The 19364-nt window shown below is 45.8% G+C and overlaps 1 protein-coding gene across 2 annotated transcripts in view; it reads right to left on the reverse strand.

Annotated features, from left to right (window-relative positions):
• TMTC4 (transmembrane O-mannosyltransferase targeting cadherins 4) overlaps positions 1–7442 on the reverse strand; it is a 65392-nt gene extending 57950 nt beyond the window's left edge. For both annotated transcript variants that reach the window (XR_013975046.1, XM_080917323.1), the window contains exons 1-2: positions 7388–7442; positions 2344–2556 (exon numbers count right to left, since the gene is read on the reverse strand). Coding sequence is in view for 1 of the 2 variants with exons in the window: in XM_080917323.1 (XP_080773449.1) it covers positions 2344–2502 (159 nt within the window). In the remaining variant the exon portion in view is untranslated. The remainder of the gene's footprint in view (positions 1–2343; positions 2557–7387) is intronic.
• Between the last annotated feature and the right edge of the window lie 11922 nt (positions 7443–19364).

Genomic DNA, 19364 nt, shown 5'->3' on the forward strand with positions numbered 1-19364 from the left:
TACGAAACAAGAGGCAGTAAATGACAGCTGGCCACAAAGAACAAATATCTATGCTGCAATTACAATTTAGATTTTAATACTCACTACAGAACGAGCTACTTGCTAATTCAAGTGGCAGAACAGAAGCAAAGTTGATCACTCCATTCTCACTGTGACATTCACTTCTACCAGCTTCAGAGGCCTTAAAAATCTAGATCATCCATCCAAGGAGACAGCTGGATGTTTTACAAAGATCACAGCATCCATCTGCTAACTCAGCAACAACAGTGGAAGTCCAAGCCTTTGTGTTCTGCAACAAAAGTGCCTCCTCAGTTGAGGTGGCTAGAGTAGCATCCTATTCCCCCTTCGGAACAGAAAATGAACACCAAAGAAGCTCTAAATATTTGATTAGGCCCAGCCTACATGAAGCAGCATGCGAGAGAAAGGTCTCTTTTTTCCCCTCATGATTTATGAGAACATTAGACTGCAAATTCCTCCTAACACCACTCAGACATCATCTTAGGGAACAAGAATTAGCAACTCAGCACAAGGAAGCAGCTAGCAACAGTATCCAACACCCCCAGACCCAGAAACCACCTGCGTATGTGGTGAAGACAACCTCAGGAGTGGAGCCGTGCACTCCATTCAACAGGGAAGGAGAAATGTGGATGCAAAGTCAATACAAGGGACAGGAGGTGACATTCCAGGAAATACTGCTCAAACCATACTCGGCAGAGGCACAGATGCCTGGTCACTTCCTCTCACATGGAAGAACTACTGCAAGCACCAGAACGCTCCACACACCAGAGCCCATGCATCTATGCGCCCAGCTCAACGGCACTGTCCAACACAGGTTCTGAATTAACCCTTTACGCGCCCAGGTAGAAGTGTGAAGAAAAACCACAACAAACGACAGAACTTCAAAAGTAACGGTGAATCCTTATTGGAAAATAAAGGAAAGAAATCCTGATGGTGGCTAGCAAGCCAACAATGTGGCATAGTCATTTGGAGCTACATGCTTCTCATGTTTGAGAAGTATGGCAACCAAGAACCGCAAAGGAACCACCTGTTCTAGGTGACAGGTGAATGAAAGGAAGGAAATCACAAGCGGAAAACATGTCTTCAAAGTGAGGATCAAGAGATCCAGGCTTGGTAATGGACGCCTTTAACTTCAGCACTCGAAAGGCAGAGGCAGATGGAGCTCCGTGAGTTTGTAGCTAGTCTGGCCTACAGAGCAAGTTCCAGGTCAGCCAAGCAATATGATGAGACATTGGCTCAATTAAAAAAAAATGTAATTATAATACCATGCTACAAACAAAACACCTATAAGTCAAACATGGCTTTCTCCAACTTCAAAACACACAAGTCTTGCCATGTGGAGTTTTCTTTGACATTTTCCATGTAAAAAGGACATTTCCTCATTTGGTGACATCAGTGAGTGCAGGCTCACATATGCCAAAAAGACACACCATGGGGTGCATGTGTAGTGCTTTCTCCTTCCACTATATAAGTCCTGGGGATTGAACTTAGGTCATTAGGCTTGGTGGCAGATGCCTTACCCTGCTGAGTCATCTTGATGGACTTTCACTTCCTATGAGCATGCAATAGCAGTGCTGCAATAGCCACGTCAATGGCATGCCCCAGAGAGGCAGGTGAATTCCTTCAAGCTCTGGCCATAGAGAAAGCTACACAACCCGTGTACTGAATAACAAACATCACAAAGGATGGACCTCCTGCCACTTCTGAGCACTGGTTCTGCCTGCCTCCAACTTTCTTGCTTTCGTTGTCTTTTGGCTTATTTGAATCTTTCCCTTCCCATTTTACAAGAAAAGGATGGCTACTTTCCTGACTAGGCGTTTGCAAGGTCAGCAAACGTGAGTCTCCAAACATCAAATGAGTAGGAATGTGGTATCCCTCAGCAGCAGAATGTGTTCTTCCAGCAGCTGTCAGCACACCGAGCTCACACAGTGAAGGACAGTCAAAGCCAGCTGCTGCCTGCTACAGACCACACACCTTTCAATGGATGATTAGATCCATCCATCACTAGAGCAAATGCGTGAGTCTCTCTTTCGTAGTTCTGGAAAGTTTCATAAAACCTCAAGCAGTAAATGTGAGATGCTCCGCAAAAGCCCCAGACTTTTAATCTTAGCAGAGACGTGCATGGGGTTTCCTGAGCGAGGACAGGTGCTGCACACCTGAGGCAATGCATTTAGCAGATTATACGTAAAATAAAATGGGAAATCTATAGCCTGTGAGACCCAGACTGAGTCGGCCCAAGTGTGACAGAGAATATCCGCTAGGATGATTACTGAGACAGAAGGAAACTGAGCATGCTTAAGTTTCCTAGAGGGTTAAGACACAAACCTTATTGTTAACAATAGCTTCAGAGTCATCAAAGACAAAATCTCCATCATAGCTCCTTGCAAAACACAGAAGGGAAACAAATCCCACTACTAACTTAGCCCAGAAAGGGGGAAGGATGGATGGGATGATGTGATCCAAGTTAGCGTCCAGCTCAGCCATCTTGAAAACTGCAGGCCGCCAGCCTCCTGCTCCAGCATTATGCTGGTTAGAAATCTGCAAGGGAAACAGCATCATGTAAATATCCTGAAGAGTGCTTCTGCAGTGGGCAGGCATCATTACCTTAAGCAGTCAAGAGCTAGATCGGGAGGTATGCTGCCATTTTATACAAAGTCCTCAAATAGACAGATGTGTTAAGTTCCAGCTTTCACGCTTTAGTGGACAGAAAAGTGACCTGGGACTGAAGCAGTCTTCCAGACCTTACCACGACCAACGGAACCTGAAGCACTTGGATTTTTCTCCTTTTGGGAATTCTAACTAATAGAATCACATATTCACCAACCCCATTAGGCAAGTCATTTTTTAATTCTCAGAGCCAGTTTACAAAGCTTTTGAAAAAGTAACAATCAGCTTCACTGATCCAGAGAAGTAACTGTACACGGTTGGCACACTGCGGCGTGGGGAGCAGGAGTGTGCCGTATGAAGCATGACTCTGATAGAACCAACAGTCTGTGTGTACAACTCAAATGCATGTGCCATTTAGCTAAAAATCTTAAGAGAGGGGACTCGGGGCTAGAGCACATGACAATGACTGATTGAGGTGGGGTTTTACACAGAGATAAAGGAGCTGATTTCTTTGGAAGGTCCCAAAAAGAAATGAGCTATCCCACAATTGGGGGGTGAAGGAGCAATTCTGTACCAAGAGTCGAGTTAGGCATATGTACTTCTTTAGAACCTTCAAACGGACAAAGTAGTTCTACCTCAGCCTTGCCATCTATTAACTGTGCAGCTTTGCAGGAGTCTCTATTTCCCGTGGAACAAAGCAAAATATAAGACCTTTCTAGCTGTGAGAATTGCATAACAGCCTGGACCAATTCCAAGACTCAAACACAAAATTATCTGCACAGCACTTCTCTGTCCCTGTCCCCACCACACCTTCCACATGTGCTTTCTTCTGGTCAGGTTGCTCAGTTCCAGTCTTTATAAGTTTGGACAGTTACAACTCTTTGAAACTACTCCCTCATCATTAACTGGTAAGGAGACCGCCTACCTTAGAGTTTTCACTGGATTTGGGGGTGGGGAGGTGTTCTTTGGATTACAGGTTCAGTCACTAAAGGAAGCTGTGGAAGGAACTCAGAGGAATGTAGCTTACTGGCTTGCTCAGCCTGCTTCCTTACAGAGCCCAGGCCTGTCACGGATGGCACTGCCCAGTGGTCTGGGCCCTCTCACATCAGTCTTTAATCAAGAAAATGCCCCCACAGCTTACCTATAGGCCAATGTAATGGAGACAGTTTCTAAACTGAGTCCCTGGGGTTTAACAGATGTTTGGAGAAGGCTGGCCATCCTATAATTTCTGTGAGGCTTTTGGTGTAAAAGCTCTGGTCCTCCCTATTGAGAAGACAGTCTCCATTCATCTTCCATGCCAATGGGGGTTGGGGAGATGCCAGCCCCTTGATTAGGAAGCATCTTGTATATATTTGGTTCCAGATATTCCAGTAAATACATAGACAAGTCAACCAAATTGGAATCTCAGTCCACAGAATTTTCTTTACTGTCTTTTGGCTGAATAAATGTAAAGGCAGAGTGATGGGCAGCAGGGCACACCTTTCAACAGCAGCACTGATCCTTTCCAGAGGCAGAGTCTATTTACAATCCAGACACAAAAGCCTGCAACTTTTCCTCTACTTGTCCCCAGAGCATCAATCACTGCCTGATGTAAGGCTTGCTCTTAGCAAGTGCTGGGGGAATAATCCACCTACTTTCTGTAGCTTTCTTCTTTCCACTGGGGGGAAAAAATGTAAGCCACTGTTTAAAACCTAACTGTAGTCAGGTCACCACGAACACCTTGATTGCTCTTTTACATTCTACCTAGAGAAATTACTCCTGCTACTTCAAAATTTTAAAAAAAAGGAGATGCCACAACTTAAAAAAGGCGAAGGACCAAATGCATTCTTTGATTTAGAAAACTAACGTTTGGGGAAAACAAACGGTTTATACCAATTTTAAGTGGATAGCAGACTCTGTAGGATCTACAGGAGGTCATATAACTGGTCCTGACTTCTCAGGCCGAGCCCTAAACACTAGAATATGAAATCAGTTTGTTATAAAGTTCAAAAGGCTGTATGATTACTGATCAGTGAAATAATCTGTGTTCCTAAGTTAGCCACAGTCATTCCCCGACTGCTCATATTCACAGCCCAAGCCAATCATTTTGGTATTCAAGCAACAGCCCACATATATGTAGGATGGACTGTGGATCCCCAACCTCTGCGGTGCCCTGGTGGACCAGGTTCTCCTTTTTGGGATGTCAGCTGGATGGATGAGTTGATGTCAAATTGATCTCTTCCTCTGTGGGGGACCAAAACCAGAGGACCTACAGTACAGGCCTGCCATCCTCCACCCTAATCCTCAATCCTCACTGGCTCTTGCCATCTCATGGAAGCATCTCTCCTCTCTCAGGGGACTCCCCTTTAGTCCAATGCCTTTGCCACTATGCTGTAGTTAAAATATTCAAATGCCCTCATTCATTTAATAGACTTGTCTTTACATACATAGCTGAACAGTCCAACATATGCCTTTTATCAGAAAATGCAAACAAAGTTACAGTAATTAGAAACCCATGTGAAGTTCTCAGAATCCTCGCTCCGGCAGTCCATATGATTCTGGAGATAGAAGCACATGAAACCCGGTGGCTACATTTCCCTGAGCTACATGCTTTCCCTTGGGAACAGTTTCTGCATCAGTAGAATAAAGTAGCCCAGTGTTGTTTAGGCTGTGGTAAGGAGTGAATGAGGCATTGTGAGCAGTTAGTATCCACTGTTTTGACCAGTACATAGTTCCTCACAATACCTCCTTAACATCCAGCAATGCCCACCAGGTGACAGGATGTACCCAACAAAGGGGAACCCTTCCTTTGGGCAGATCGTCAGCATATGACTTCCCAGGCGTGGAGACTTTGCGTCCTATACCAACTTCACACCACACAATAACCCTGATCCCAACACTCCTTCCTCCAAAAGGAAATAACCCTTGTTTTATAATATGGCTCGGTGCATCCATACCCAACAAGGTGGCAGAGATCTTCAGATCCCTATAAAAAAGGTATAAGAAAGAACACTTCCTGTTTCTGACAAAGCTACATGTCCTTAATGGTCTTCTCCAGATTATACCCTGCCTGAGAGTCCTGGTTCCTCAGCTACAGCTTGGATGATAGACTCACTATAGGGAGGGGCCAGACAGGATGCTCACCGTGACTTCAGTTCCAGCAGTGACTCATCTACACAGAACCTACTACTAGTAGTCTGAAGAGACAGAGCCACAGTAACAATGCTAGTGTTCTGGTGACTCTTGAACTGGCTTCTTAGAGAGGTTCGGTGTGGAACAAACCAGTAGTCTCCATCCCCAATACTCAAACTCCTTAATAGTTAGTCTCAGTTTTCAGGGGGTTCAAATGTATTCACCTGTCAATCAAAAGGCCAAAAAGACCTGAAGCAATAACTCCTCAAAGGCTAAATGGCACTGAACTGTGAACCTCGAGCTTCTGATAACAATGGACACAGCAGCCCAGGCTGCAATGAAGCAGACTGACCCAACCGAGGTGATTCACCCCGGGCAAACAGCAGCAGCCACCTACCTAACTGGAGACTCTTCCACAAGCACGAAGAGGCTCTTGTCCTTTATAGTAAGGGCAAAGCATCCAGGGCCAGCTGTCCTTCAGGATGGAGCATGACCCTGCCTCTAGAAACCGGGTTAAATAATGTGATAGTTTCTGACCGTCATTCTGGCATGATTCAGGGAGGGCTGACACACATGATGCCAGAGGCAAAAGAGCCAGCCGTCCTCAGTAGTGCCGGGCCAAATGCAGAATAAGGTAAATCCCATTGTGGCCCATCTCCCTAATTCAAGAATATCCAAGTGGCTGCCCATCAGAGGTTTCACACTCAGAATTCCTGCCTCAGAAAGTTTCCACTTGGCTAGCTTGTAACCATTTTCCCCACCTAGGTGGGCCTGCATGCCTCACTTTGCCCCAGTTCCACCTATGGTGCAGGGCTTTGAGGGGATGCAGGTATAGGGGGCAAGAAGGGCTCCTGTCCATCCTTACTTTAATTCTCCCCATCCATCTGTTCCCTGGGTGAGAGCAAACTATGGATGACTCAGTGGCAAGATCTTTCTTCTAACTCCTCCTTTCTTTGGTGTGTAGTTATAAAAAGAAAGAAAACACAAACAGCCCACAGTCACAACATCAACAACGGAGACTCCCCATGGAGTTCGCAGGAGGTGAGGCGGTTGCTGCACCACCTACTCGGCTCCCCAAACTCCAGGCAGCCGCTCTGTGACTCCAGGCTCCCAGGCCAGTGGTACCAGCTTTGCTCTACAGCTGAGCGTAGAGTAACTGGCACTCCTGGCGCTGCTGGGTGGCTCGCCATGTAACCCTGGGCGGGCGGCCAAGCGTCGCCTGTGCCTTGGCCAGCTGGCGACCAGGCGCGGGGACCCCGCGGCCAGGTGGCCACTGTACCCGGTGCACTCCCTGGCTACAAAGCTGTTGCACGGGTGGGTCAGACAGTAGCAGGCAAGGGGCTGGCGCGGCGACCTCGGCCGTAGCAGGGCAGTGCAGGAGCTTGAGCCCGGGGCGCGCACCCTTACCGCGCGCTCTTTGTCCCGGGTGCGGCTTCTACCCAGGCGCATACCGCCCGAAGCGGCGTCCGCCAGAGGCGGCTCGGGTCTCGGAGCTAACTCTAGTAGAGATGCAGGGTTCGGGCGCCGCCCCCGGGCCCCGGCACAGGGCTGGCGGCTCAGCTGAGAGCCCGGGAGCCTGCGCCCACTCCGCGCCCAACTCTGAGCGCCCCGCAGCTGCGCTCGGTCCTCAGCGGGCCGCCCCGCGCGTTACCTGCAAGGAGCACGAGCTGCGATCTCATCTCCCTCCCGCGTGCTTAAACTCCGGCGGCTCCCCTGCCCGCCGCCGCCAGGGGAGGGGCCGCCCTCCCCCTCCCACCCCGCCGCGTCCCGCCCCCCGCCGCGCGGCTTCCCACTCGCGGTGGCCCGCTCCCGCCTAGTCCTGCCCCTCACCGCGCGACCATTGGTTGCCCTTTCCATCACTCAGGCGCTCCTCTTCCGCTCATTGGTACGTGTCGGGGTGACGTCGGAGCAGGGCGCTCGCGGCGAAGGAGGCGCAAAGGGCAGACCCGCTTCGTTGGGGGGGGGGGGGGGGGGGGAGAAAGCGCTGCTGGGACGCTAAGCAGCAGCGACCCGGGCCTGGCCGCTACTCTCCGGGGATCCGCGCGTTCTCAGCCTATTTGTGGCTTGTCTTGCGCGTCCCGCCGAGGGCTGTGGAATCCCTGCAGTAAACCTCAACTCCACGCTTCTTTTTGTCTAGAGTTGTTGAAGAAATAGCTCCACTTTCTCTTTGAAACGGGAAGTGAGTTCCTCCTCCCAAGGCCCTGCAGCCTCAGGACTGCGCCTCCTCTTTGGAGCAGAGCCATACAGTCGCGACCGCTAGATGCTACACTAGATGCTCCCTGATAGGAAGGGCGCCCACCCACTCAATTTCCATTCTCAGTACTTATTTGTGCTGCCGCCTTCAAAAGAAAATTGTGTTTTCCACTTCCAAACTTACAGACCTCAAGCCTCAGTGACCTCCAACGCTCCTTCCGAGACCCTCCTTAAAGCGTCAGTCTTGAAGTCCGCATCCTCAACACCAAGTCACTTCCAAGCTTTGCTCTGTGTGTCACCCTGTCTTTCCCGGCCCTTCATCACTGAAGCAGAGCGCGGTCTCCCCTCCCCCACCCACACCCCCAGCTGTTTCCAACTTCATGCACTTGCCTTTCATTCAGGGAAACTGCATTTGCCAATCACCTCTGGCGTCTTCTGCTCTTACTAAGGCCAAGGACATCTTGCTTTCCGGTGCTACCTCATCTCAAGATTTCTTCCTTAAAATGCCTTCCTTAGACCTATTGCCCTTCCATTCTGTTTTTTTTTCCCTAGTCTACTTGACTGACTTGCCTGCCCTGAATGATCTCTAAGAGTTTTCAAAGGTCTCATCCTTTTCTCTGACTCCACAAATTTTCCTGTACGATTTAATCTGCTGCCAACACTCCAATCAATACATTTCAGATTTACGCTTCCTTTTCCTTGCTTTCTCCGAGTTCAAACCTATTTATCGAGTTCTCCATTTAGCTTCTCCCCTTGTATATGCCACCAAATCTCAAATGGTGAGACGTCCGCCATGCTTTCTCTGTTTTCCTTCTGGTGGTCTGTGATACCCAAAGTATCACAAAGCAAAGTCAGCCTCAGTCCTGACATCTAATGAATCGTTAAGGCCCTGATTTCTAAGTGCCTCTAGCTTTATTCACCTTCTCCGAATGACTGATTGTTAGGAATGTAAGTGTTTGTTTTTGTTTTTAAATGTACAAGTTAGTAACCGTTTTGTGTGACTTGCAATAATGTAATGATTATAGGCTAGAAATTGGCCACCAGGTAGCTCTGATGGGAGCCAGGCCACAAAAACAAGCTCTAGGCAGCTCAAATACAAGTTAATCCCAGGACAGGTCTTACTATGCTAATGAAATATTCTCAAGGTGGATGATCCCTATGCTGGCCAACTAGCAACAAGCTGTGAACCCTAAAAGTACCACCGAATGAAGTAATACATGAACTGAAAGATCGGCAGTAGTCTCTAGGATCAAAGTGCCATCCATGCTCCAGAGACAAACCTTCTCTAGCCTCGGTGTGGATACCTGTCAGCAGGAAGAGTTGAGACTGCATGGCCCTGGCCTCAAAGATCATTGAACTTCTGGCACTGTCTGTCACTGGGCCCACACGGGCCCACATGTGATGGCTCCTGGCCTATGCTCACAAGGACCTCCTAGGACCTTCTCCAGTGTCATCCCCAGCCTGCCACAGCTGAAGAATTCATGGTGGATGAAGAACACGCTTGTGAGAAGATTTCCCCATGGAGCCCTCCGTGCATAGCATTGTTTCTGCCCAAACAGCAGTTCCCTGATCCGTGATGTGTCTAACTTTTCTATTAGCATGGTATCATAAGGAATATTTGTGTGAATAAGCCAAGCATATTTGAAAGACTAATTTTGGGTAGACGCCCTAATTGCCAAGTGCCTTTCAGCCTATGGGCCACACCCTCTAAGCTGCTACATGTCCAAGTTAGGTAAAACAACAGATTTGAAAATCTAAAATTTAGAATACTCTTAAAACCTTATAAATTATCTTTTTTTTTTTTTTCATTTTGGTCTGAAGCTGATTTGTTTATAGCTTGGGGAGTGGTTATCAATTTTGGGTTTTAGAACATGTTGGACTGAAGCTGATTTGGTTATATAGTTTAGGGAGTGGTTATAATGTTTGGCATTTAACATGTTGTTGAGCTCTGAAATGTTTACGTTTTAGGTGGATTTTAGTTAGTGTAACTAAGGGATTTTAAAGTCTTAATGACTCTTGATGAAATCCCCTTGACCCAAAGGAGAAGATAAGGAACTGCCTCTTCAACTTAAAATCAAACCAATACAGTAACAATAACAACTACAAAAAACAAAACAAAACAATTATTTCTAAGTGTGTAGGTGCAGACAGACAGGCTACATATCTATGTAGTATGTCTGAAGAGGGATGGATTCTCTGGAGCTAGATTTCCTAACATTTACATCCACTGCAAATGCAGTACCGGCTCTTAATCCCCAAGTCCCCTCTCCAGCCTCATGGGTTCTCTTTTCATTCCAGCTCACTGCACAACAGTTCCACCTTAGAGTGTATAGTGTTGAGCAGCTCCTGCCCTTGAAGTCCATCTAGTTGAGGCCAAAGTGTGGCAAGAGACTTCCACACCTGTTCTCAAAAATTTACATTCCACAAAGGAAGACAAAACACACAAACTTGTAGCTCATAAGGCTAAACAATTAAATGCTGAGTACCACCAACAGTGCTGGAGAGGAAATGCAGAGGGGTTGTTGTCTAAAAGTCATAAAATGGAGCAGTCTCAAGTGCTTTAATATTAGAGAGAGCTAAATATTGTTATGAACCATGTACTCTGGGACTTCGACCAGCAAAACTTACTCCTTCCTTCATTCCATAGATGTGTAGCCTGCTCCACATAGTCATTCATGGACTCAGGTCCTTCACCCATGCTGTGGCTCCAATCTTTGCCTTCATGCTGCGGCTTTCCAGTTTCTTCACACTATTCAGTGAAGACGGGAAGGCCTGGAATTGACATACATTCCCATTCCGTTAGAGAAAACCAGCCATGCTGCAATTGGGCAGGAGGATGCAGTTTAGTCCTGTGATCAGAAACAAATGAAGTCAGGGGTTAAGTGAACTGACTTGAGAGACTGGTAGGGGCAACATTGTAGTGATCCGACTGGAGCAATTTGTAGGGGCAACACTGTAGTGATCTAACTGGAAAGACTGATTAGGGCAATATTGTAGCCAAAGTCAAACAAACAAAAAACCTGGCTCTGACTTTTCTAAAGTTCTGACCACAGGTAGAGAAAGTAGGACAACTTAGACACATGGGCTGGAAAGGTTGGAAGCTTCTAAATTGAAGCATCCGGAATGTCATAATAAGAAATTAGGAGTCATAGCCTGTAGATGGTCCCTGAAGTTTTCCATGGGGGAAAGAGTTGATCAAGCCATATTTACAGAGATTACAGAGATTAACCATCAGACCCATCAAAGTGAGAGAAAATAAAGACGAGGCTGTAGATTTGTTTTTCTCAAATAAGCAGAATATTTGCTGGAAAATTAAGGAAGGCTTTGTTCCAGAGACCAGGGAGGTGCCTAAAAGGCAAGAAGAGCAACCGACTCCTGTTGCGGTAAGTATTAAATATGGGAAGTAAATAGAAAGGGTGATGTGCAGGTTGATATCAAGGCAATACATGATTGGACAGTAGAGAGAGAGGGAGGGGACAAAATTTTGGTAAGGTGGGAGGAAGAAGAAAGTGGGAGATTCAAGAGAGGGTAACATAGAGGCAGATGTAGATGTTTCTCTCGGCGCATCTCTACATGGATAAAGATTGTTATTAATATTTCATAAAGGATGGAATTGTAAAGGATGATCTGACTTATCCAGGTGGGCAAATTGGATCATACCAATTGGATCAGAATGCTTTGGTGTGTTCTCTGATGTGGCAACTTAATTGAGTACAAAAGAGGGTATCGTGGTGGGAAATATAAAGCCTGCCACAGAGTTGGATGTATGTGTGCAAGGCTTGGCAACAACTCACCAAGGGAAAGTGAGTGAAAACAACACACTGGGGTGGTCATGGACCAGGTCTGAAGTAGCCAGGGCGGGCAGAGCAGACTGTCTGGGTCAAAAGAAGCCAGGGTCTTCGAGTACTTGGGGGCAGCAAGAAGTCACTGAGATAAACATACCTCGCAGGGCCATGTGGCCCTACTGGTGCTGACACTAGCTCGGGATAAAAGGTTACTCCATATTTAATACTGACCACAACACACTCCTCAGAGTAATTAATCTAGTTGTGCAAGAATCAGCCCAATCCTTTAGTGAACCTTTTATCTCTTAAAGCTCTTGCCTCCCAACACTACTACTACATAGTAATCAAATTTCAAACTGTCTCAAATATAAGCATATTAAAGTTTTAACACCTCCTATTTCTTCCAATGAAATTTTACTTGTTCGTAAGCCAACTCAAGTAGCTTTACTTCTGTTTAGATGAAGAAGAAACTTTGATTAAGATAAAGGTGATAGAAAAATCTTATTCGTACCAGGCAAAGAGCATTGTACACATCAGAGTACCTCTGACATACATTTTTATCTTTGTTCCTCTCCCCTTGCCCTATTTTTACTGTTAACTCTTTGAGCAGAATCATAGAAGGTGAGTAGGCGGGGTGACCCATGGTGGCCCAGTCATAAGAATAAGCTTGCTCTCAGCTTGGGCTTGTGAATCCTCTCACTCATGGGCTAGATGAGCAGGGTGGCACCAGGGTCCAGCCAGCCATAGGGGAGCAAACATATACAGGTGGGGTAGAACATTCTCCGATCCAGTGATTGCAATATAATGAAAAGCCGGTCGTTAGATCGCCTGTGTGCTGGTCAGTTTGTGTCACTTTGACTAGATTTGAAATCACCTTTGAGAGGCTACTGGCTGGTTTTGTGTCAACTTGACACAAGCTGGAGTTGTCACAGAGAAAGGAACCTCGGTTGAAGAAATGCCTCCATGAGATCCAGCTGTAAGGCATTTTCTCAACTAGTGATCAAGTGGGGAGGGCATTGTGGGTGGAGCCATCCCTGGCCCAGCCCATTGTGGGTGGTGCCATCCCTGGGCTGGTAGACCTGGGTTATAAGAAAGCAGACTGAGCAAGGCAGTAAGTAACATCCCTCCATGGCCTCTGCATCAGCTCCTGCTTACTGACCTGCTTGGGTTCCAGTCCTGACTTCCTTTGTTGATAAACAGCAATGTGGAAGTGTAAGCTGAATACACCCTTTCCTCCCCAACTTGCTTCTTGGTCATGATGTTTTGTGCAGGAATAGAAACCCTGACGAAGACACACTTCTAGGGCTGTCTTTGAAGGTGTTTGCAGTGGTAACTAAAGAGATCCATCCTAAGTGTAGATCTTCTCTTGTACGAGGATCTCAAACTGAATGAAATGGGAGAAGAGAGAAAGCCAAATGAGCACAGAATTCTCCTTTCTCCAGTTCTCAGTCTGCTGAGATATAAGCCAGCCATTGCTATCTATGGCTTCCCTACCATGATAAAATATGCCCTCAGGTGGTAAGCTGACTGTTCTCCTGTATTAGTCACTTCTCAGTTACGGTGATAAAATTCCATAACCATGGCAACTTACAGAAGGGAGAGTTCATTTTGCCTATGGTTCCAGAGGGGTAAGAGCCCAACCTGGCAGGTAGGCATGTCAGTGAGAGTAGAAAGTGAGAACTCACACCTTCAAATGCAAGTATGAAACAGAGAGAGTGAAGTGGAAGAAGAATGAGGCTCTATAACCTCAGAGCCTTTCTTCCTCCTATTTGAGGTCCTGCTGGTTTTTCTTTCTTTTCTTTTTTCTTTCTTTCTTTCTTTCTTTCTTTCTTTCTTTTTTTCTTTCTTTTTATACTGAATTGTTTGGTGGTTTGAATAAGAATGGACCATGTAGGCTCATATATTTGAGTGCTTCCTCATCAGCAGTGGCACTATTTTAAAAGGATTAGGAGTTTTGGACTTTTTGGAGGAAGTATTTTCGGGGGGGGGGTGGCTTTGAAAGCCTACACCAAGCCTAATCTTCTCTATTACTCTCTCTCTCTCTTATTCTCCCCCCTTCCCTCTCTTCCTCCCTGCCTTCTTCCCTCCCTCTCAGATCAGGATATAAAACTCTCAGCTACTTTTTCAATACCGTGTCTGCTCCCGGCATGATGACAATGGACTAAGCCTCTGAAACTGTAAGCGTGCCCCTAATTAGATGCTTTCCTTTGTAAGAGCTGCTTTAATCATAGTGTCTCTTCATAACAATAAAAAGCAACTAGGACAGACAGCAAACTCTAAGAGTAAAGAACCTTTTCTCCCTTCAGTCCTTTTGCTTAGTGTTTTGTTACAACAGCAGAGAAACAAGCTAGAACACTGGAAAACATATATCTGCCATTTTCACTGAAAAAAATGCTAACGAGTTAGTGGGTTTCATAAAGAAATTGAGTCACAAGCTAAAAAAAAAAAATCCACCAATAAGGGAAGCAGTGGAGATGAGTGATGAGAACAGCGACCTCCCTGGAGCGGTTTACTTAGGCCACCTGTCTTCACATGTCCTCAAAATAAATGCAGTGAGGACCCTGTGAGTCCTCTCACAGACCAGATGATTGAGGCTGTTGTCCTTATGTCACTTGTCTAAGGTCCCACAGATACCTGTGAGATCAAGATGAGACTGGGGATTCGGTAGGAGACACAAGACCCCTGGGGCTTTCTTCTTAATCAGTATAGCCAAAAGAGCAAGCTCCCGGTTCAATGAGAATCTGTTTCAGAAACTAAGGTGGAGTGAGACACCATTGGCCTCTGGTTTATTCTCTCTCTCTCTCCTCTCTCTCCTCTCTCTCTCTCTCTCTCTCTCTCTCTCTCTCTCTCTCTCTCACTCACTTAAAATGTTAGAGAGACAGGCGGAACTCAGTGCATCTGGTCCCAAGACTTTGCACATAATTAGAGCACAGTAGGTCTGCAGAGAAATTTTAATCTAGCAACATGACTGATTTTGCAAGGGATGACATGCAAAGACCTTCTAGGTCAATATGATCCTGCCAGAATGTAGATATGCCCTGAATTACAGTATGAACTGGCTGGAATGCAGACACACCCTTAGTACACACCTTTATTCCCTAACAATGGAGGTAAGGTTAGTTTGTAGAAGGAAGTAGCTATATTCTACCTGAGGGGTAGACAAAGTGACAAATCAGAGAAAGGTTTGACAGAAAGAATCACAGAATACATCCAGCTCAAAGTACTGGAAATAGAAACTACTTAAGAGCATTGAGATAGATAGATGATAGATAGATAGATAGATAGATAGATAGATAGATAGATAGATAGATAGAGGTATATGAGTGTGTGTGTACATGTTTGTGTGCCTGTTTTGGGGTGTGTGTGTGTGTGTGTGTGTGTGTGTGTGTGTGTGTGCCTGTGGCAGTTTTACTGGGACAGTTCTAAAGAGACAGGTTGTTAAAGAGACAGTTTTAAAGACATGGGTAAAGACAGAATGAGACAGAATGACAAGGAGCCAGAAGATCAGAACATACTGCCAAAGTTAGTATGAGGCCAGGCAGAGAGCAATTCAGGGAGAAGCCAAGAGAAGACAGATTGAATCAGTCAGCTTGTAAGACTGGATTGCACAGAGGCTAGAAGCTTCTATATCCAGGGATAGTTATTCTACATCCAGGGATAGTTAGAGCAAAAAACAAACAAACAAACAACCCCCTCCAAAAAAACAAAACAAAACACCCTGGGCTCATCCTAAGGTATTCTTACAGCGTGGGTATGGCTGTCATCTTTCCATGAGAGGAAATAAAGGCAATATTTACATAGCTCCTCTAAGAGGTGGACACAAATAGTAGATGGATATTGTGCAGCATCTTCTGGAGGAAAGAAACCAATAATCTTCAATAACCTAAGAAATCAGTGTGTCTGGGTTGGGGCGTCCCCCTGGAGGAAGTGATTCCTCAATTGGATTTTTTCAGACACTAAAAGTCAGATAAAAGAAAGAGGGCTTGGGTTGTGGGGCTTGGTAGGAGGCAACAGAGAAGGGGGAGCAGGAGGTTAAGGTGGTGGGGAGGCAGGTTTCACAAGCGGTGAGAACGGAAGAAGGGTGTGCTTGGGCAGAGCAGTGCCTAGAGGTGTTTATTCCATGGTAGAATAATGCTTCAGTGCCTAGATGGATGTTTTTGCCCGTTACAGTTATTGCCATGAACATCACTGTATAGCTTTCTTGGTCCATGTCACGTCTGACCACACTCTACAGTAGAACACCTCCATTTCTTATACAGTACAGTCAGCTATGCATCTCTCTGGGGTTCCACCCATATCCTTAACAATGCCCATGACAGTTCAATGATGAGATTTTAAGGTAAGTAGGACAGAGGACCCCCTAGCAAGTGGACAGGGAAAAGGCTTCTCAGCAGGTAAGGTCTTCTCATAGCCTGGTAATCATGGAGTTGACTCCTGGCGTATCACAGCTTGGAACTCACAGGTACTCAGACATTTTGTATACTAACTCTTTTCCTTCAACTCATTTCAACAATAGCATTTTTTTATGTTGACTTCAGTGCATACTTCAGCGAACTGTAATAGCTACAGCCATCTTTTCCTTTGAATAAACTGCAATTTAAGCTCCATTTGTGACAAACTGTATCTCTTATGTATATAAAATAGGTGTATTGTTTAATGACTCACCTTTATTTTAAAATTGTAAACTTAAAACTCTTGTTTTCACATTCAAAAGACAACTATGCTCTTGTCAATTTCAAATGAAATATACTTACATGGAAGACTAATTATACACAGACCCTTTTATTCTTTTTACAAAGATACACTGAAAGCTAGATATTTGTGAGTCCCTCTGCTGGATGCTTGGGTTTCAGAGCTGAAAGAGTTCATACCCTCAGGAAAGGAACAAGTTTTCAACTGATTAAAGAGTAAAAGACAAAGAATAGAGAAGGAGAAAGAAACCTGGGGACACCAATAACTTGTCATTTTGGCAGTTTGAAGATCCCATGAGACATACAGGACTAAAATGAGGAGTGAGGTGACTCTGGTCCAGGGATCTTAGGAGAGAAATATGAACTGCCGTGTTACAGATCTGAGAGCAGGTGAGGGAAGCTGAAGCTGTGTGAACTTAACTCTGGGAGGGCCTCCTAAATAAGACATTTAACCCAGAACCCCCAGGGAATGCATTTGGCCCCTCCCAAGAATATCTCAGGCTCAGTGACCTGCTATAAGTGCTCACTAAAGTGAGCATAGCTCCTATTCCTAGATGCAGTCTGTTAGAGCTGAAGATGTGGATTAAAACCCACAGGGAACATGTTGCATAGGGTAGGGGACGAAAAGACACCAAGCACAAACTTTTCAGCTGCCTCCATCTTGTCTACTTGATGTCTTCTCTCAGCAAGGGCATGACAAGAGCCATAAAATGTATTTTCAATTTAGGGAGCTCCTCAAGCCTGGGTGCCAAGGATGGCATAAAGAATTACTCTCACAGACAAGAGTGACAGCTCAGGTTACCCACCAGAGGCCAAGCTGATGACAGATGAGGCCTCTCCCATCAATTACAATGTTAGCATGATCTAGCATGACTAAACTAAACAAATGCATGCTTATCAGACAGCATATTCCAAAGGCTTATAGGTTATCTTTCGGGAAAAGCGAAAGGGCCAAAGCTCTCTTTGATGTGTGCAAGGTTAATCTTTTACTGTCAAGAAAATGAAGCTAACATTTTTTTTTTTTTTTAAAGATCGGTTGAGAAAAGATTGCACAATAGAAAGCTCTTGTACAGAACTGTCTTCTATTCCTTACAGTCTAAGCCAAATGGTGGCCATTTTCAGGAGTCCATCAGGGTTTCCTTACCAAAGATCATAGCTAGGTTTGTTGACACCATCCTGGAAGGAGCAGGCACAGAGAGATCATGGGGCCCTCTTGGCCTGAATAGCCAGCTGTATGCCATTCTTAATTGCATGTGGCCTTGGGGTCTCTGTGGGTGGGAGAGGTGCTAAAGGTAAAGAAGGATGAAGAGAAGGACTTCCATCTACACAGCCGTAGGCAGAGCCATCATCCCGACTGGATTCACACCTTCCAGTATGGCTGCATTAAGGTCACTATGCTTCTGCCCTGGATCCCTCATCTACTACTCAGTAAGTAAGCCCAATAAGAAGCTCACTAGTTCTGGGTGAACTTTGGTGGGATAGTGCCTTGGTTTGAGGTTGGAACCCTAGGAGAAAGGGAGGCATTGTTTCCATTGTTTTCTTGAGGGGAGGAGTTTTAGCAACAAAGGTAATAATTCACCGAAAACTGGGCCTACGACAACTTAGGACCATGGAGTTTGAGAGCAGGGGCTTTCGAGAAGCAGAGTGCAGAATGGCAAACTAGGCAATAAGAAGAGACATTTGTTCATAAATAGGTTATTTCTGACCTGACATAGTTTAATAGGCCTGTTAAGATTAAAGAAAATAAAAGACAGCATAGTTTGAGAACTATAGGTGAGAATGTCTTAGTCCACGTTTACCTCTATAATAAACGCCACAAACTCGGTGTCTTATGAACAGAAGAAGTTTATTTTCTACATTCTGGAGGCTGAAAGGTTTAATTATGTTAATAAATAATAATAATGATAACAATAATAAATGTTCTAGCATGATTGATATTTGCTCTGTTCCCATGTGGTAGAAGGGTCAAAGCATCTTTCCCTGACGAGTCATTTGGGTCATAAAGGCTCCACCTTCATGACCCAGTCACTTCCTCTCAGCCCCAGCTCCTAAACCATCACTAGAAGCAGGGTAGGTGTCCACATAAGGATTTGAAGTGGACCCCAGCAGAGAGGACATAGAGTTAACAGTTCAATACTTCCTGAATAGAAAAACTGGCAAGAAAGGTGTGGATCAAATAAGACAGCTTCCGTAACAACCATCACAAAACGGCAACCTGAATGGGCTCAAGCATGAAGGAATTTATTGAGTGCTTCCTAAGGATAGGTTGGCTGCCTCAAGGTCCCTCCTCCAGGACCTGGGTTTTGGTTATCTTTGGAATAGAATAAGTTGGCTGATCCGTTGGCTCATCTTACCTATAAAGACACGTCTCAAAACAGCAATGTGTCTTTTCTTGAGATAGCTTATACTTAGAGGGTAGAAAAACCTTGTTTAGAAATGATCTGGCAGGGTACTTGAGTGCCCAGCCCCACTACCTGGGGCCGTGGCGAGATCCCAGCTGGTGTTGTCACTGAGGGCCATGACTGAGTCCGCGGCTATACAGTGGCAGGGATCGATGTCAATGTCTGTGACTCATTTTACCATTAGAGAACAGGGTGATGTCCCTGGTAAGGGCAGCCTTCAGGGACCACAGGGATGTCCAGGGGCTGTGCCTAGTTGGTCCCGCCCCTCATTGGATCTGAAGCTCTGGAGAGCTGGCCCCAATTCCCAATTGGTGGCAGCACTCAGGAGAGCCTGGCCAAGGTAACATAGTAAAGCTGGCCCTGGTAGCTGGCTTCTGGGCGAGCCAACCCCGAGGACATGAATGTGGGAAAGATGACGCTGCCTTTCATAAGCCACGGGGTGGCACAGGCTCAGAGGTGGCCAACTCTGCCAGTCGGGAAAGCTGCCCACGGGGTCATGAGCTCGGGAAAGCTAACCCTGACCCTCACCAGCTGCAGCACGTGGGAGAAGGGCACTG

Source organism: Micromys minutus (assembly GCF_963924665.1).
Source record: "Micromys minutus genome assembly, chromosome: 5".
Classification (NCBI taxonomy): Eukaryota; Metazoa; Chordata; class Mammalia; order Rodentia; family Muridae; genus Micromys; species Micromys minutus.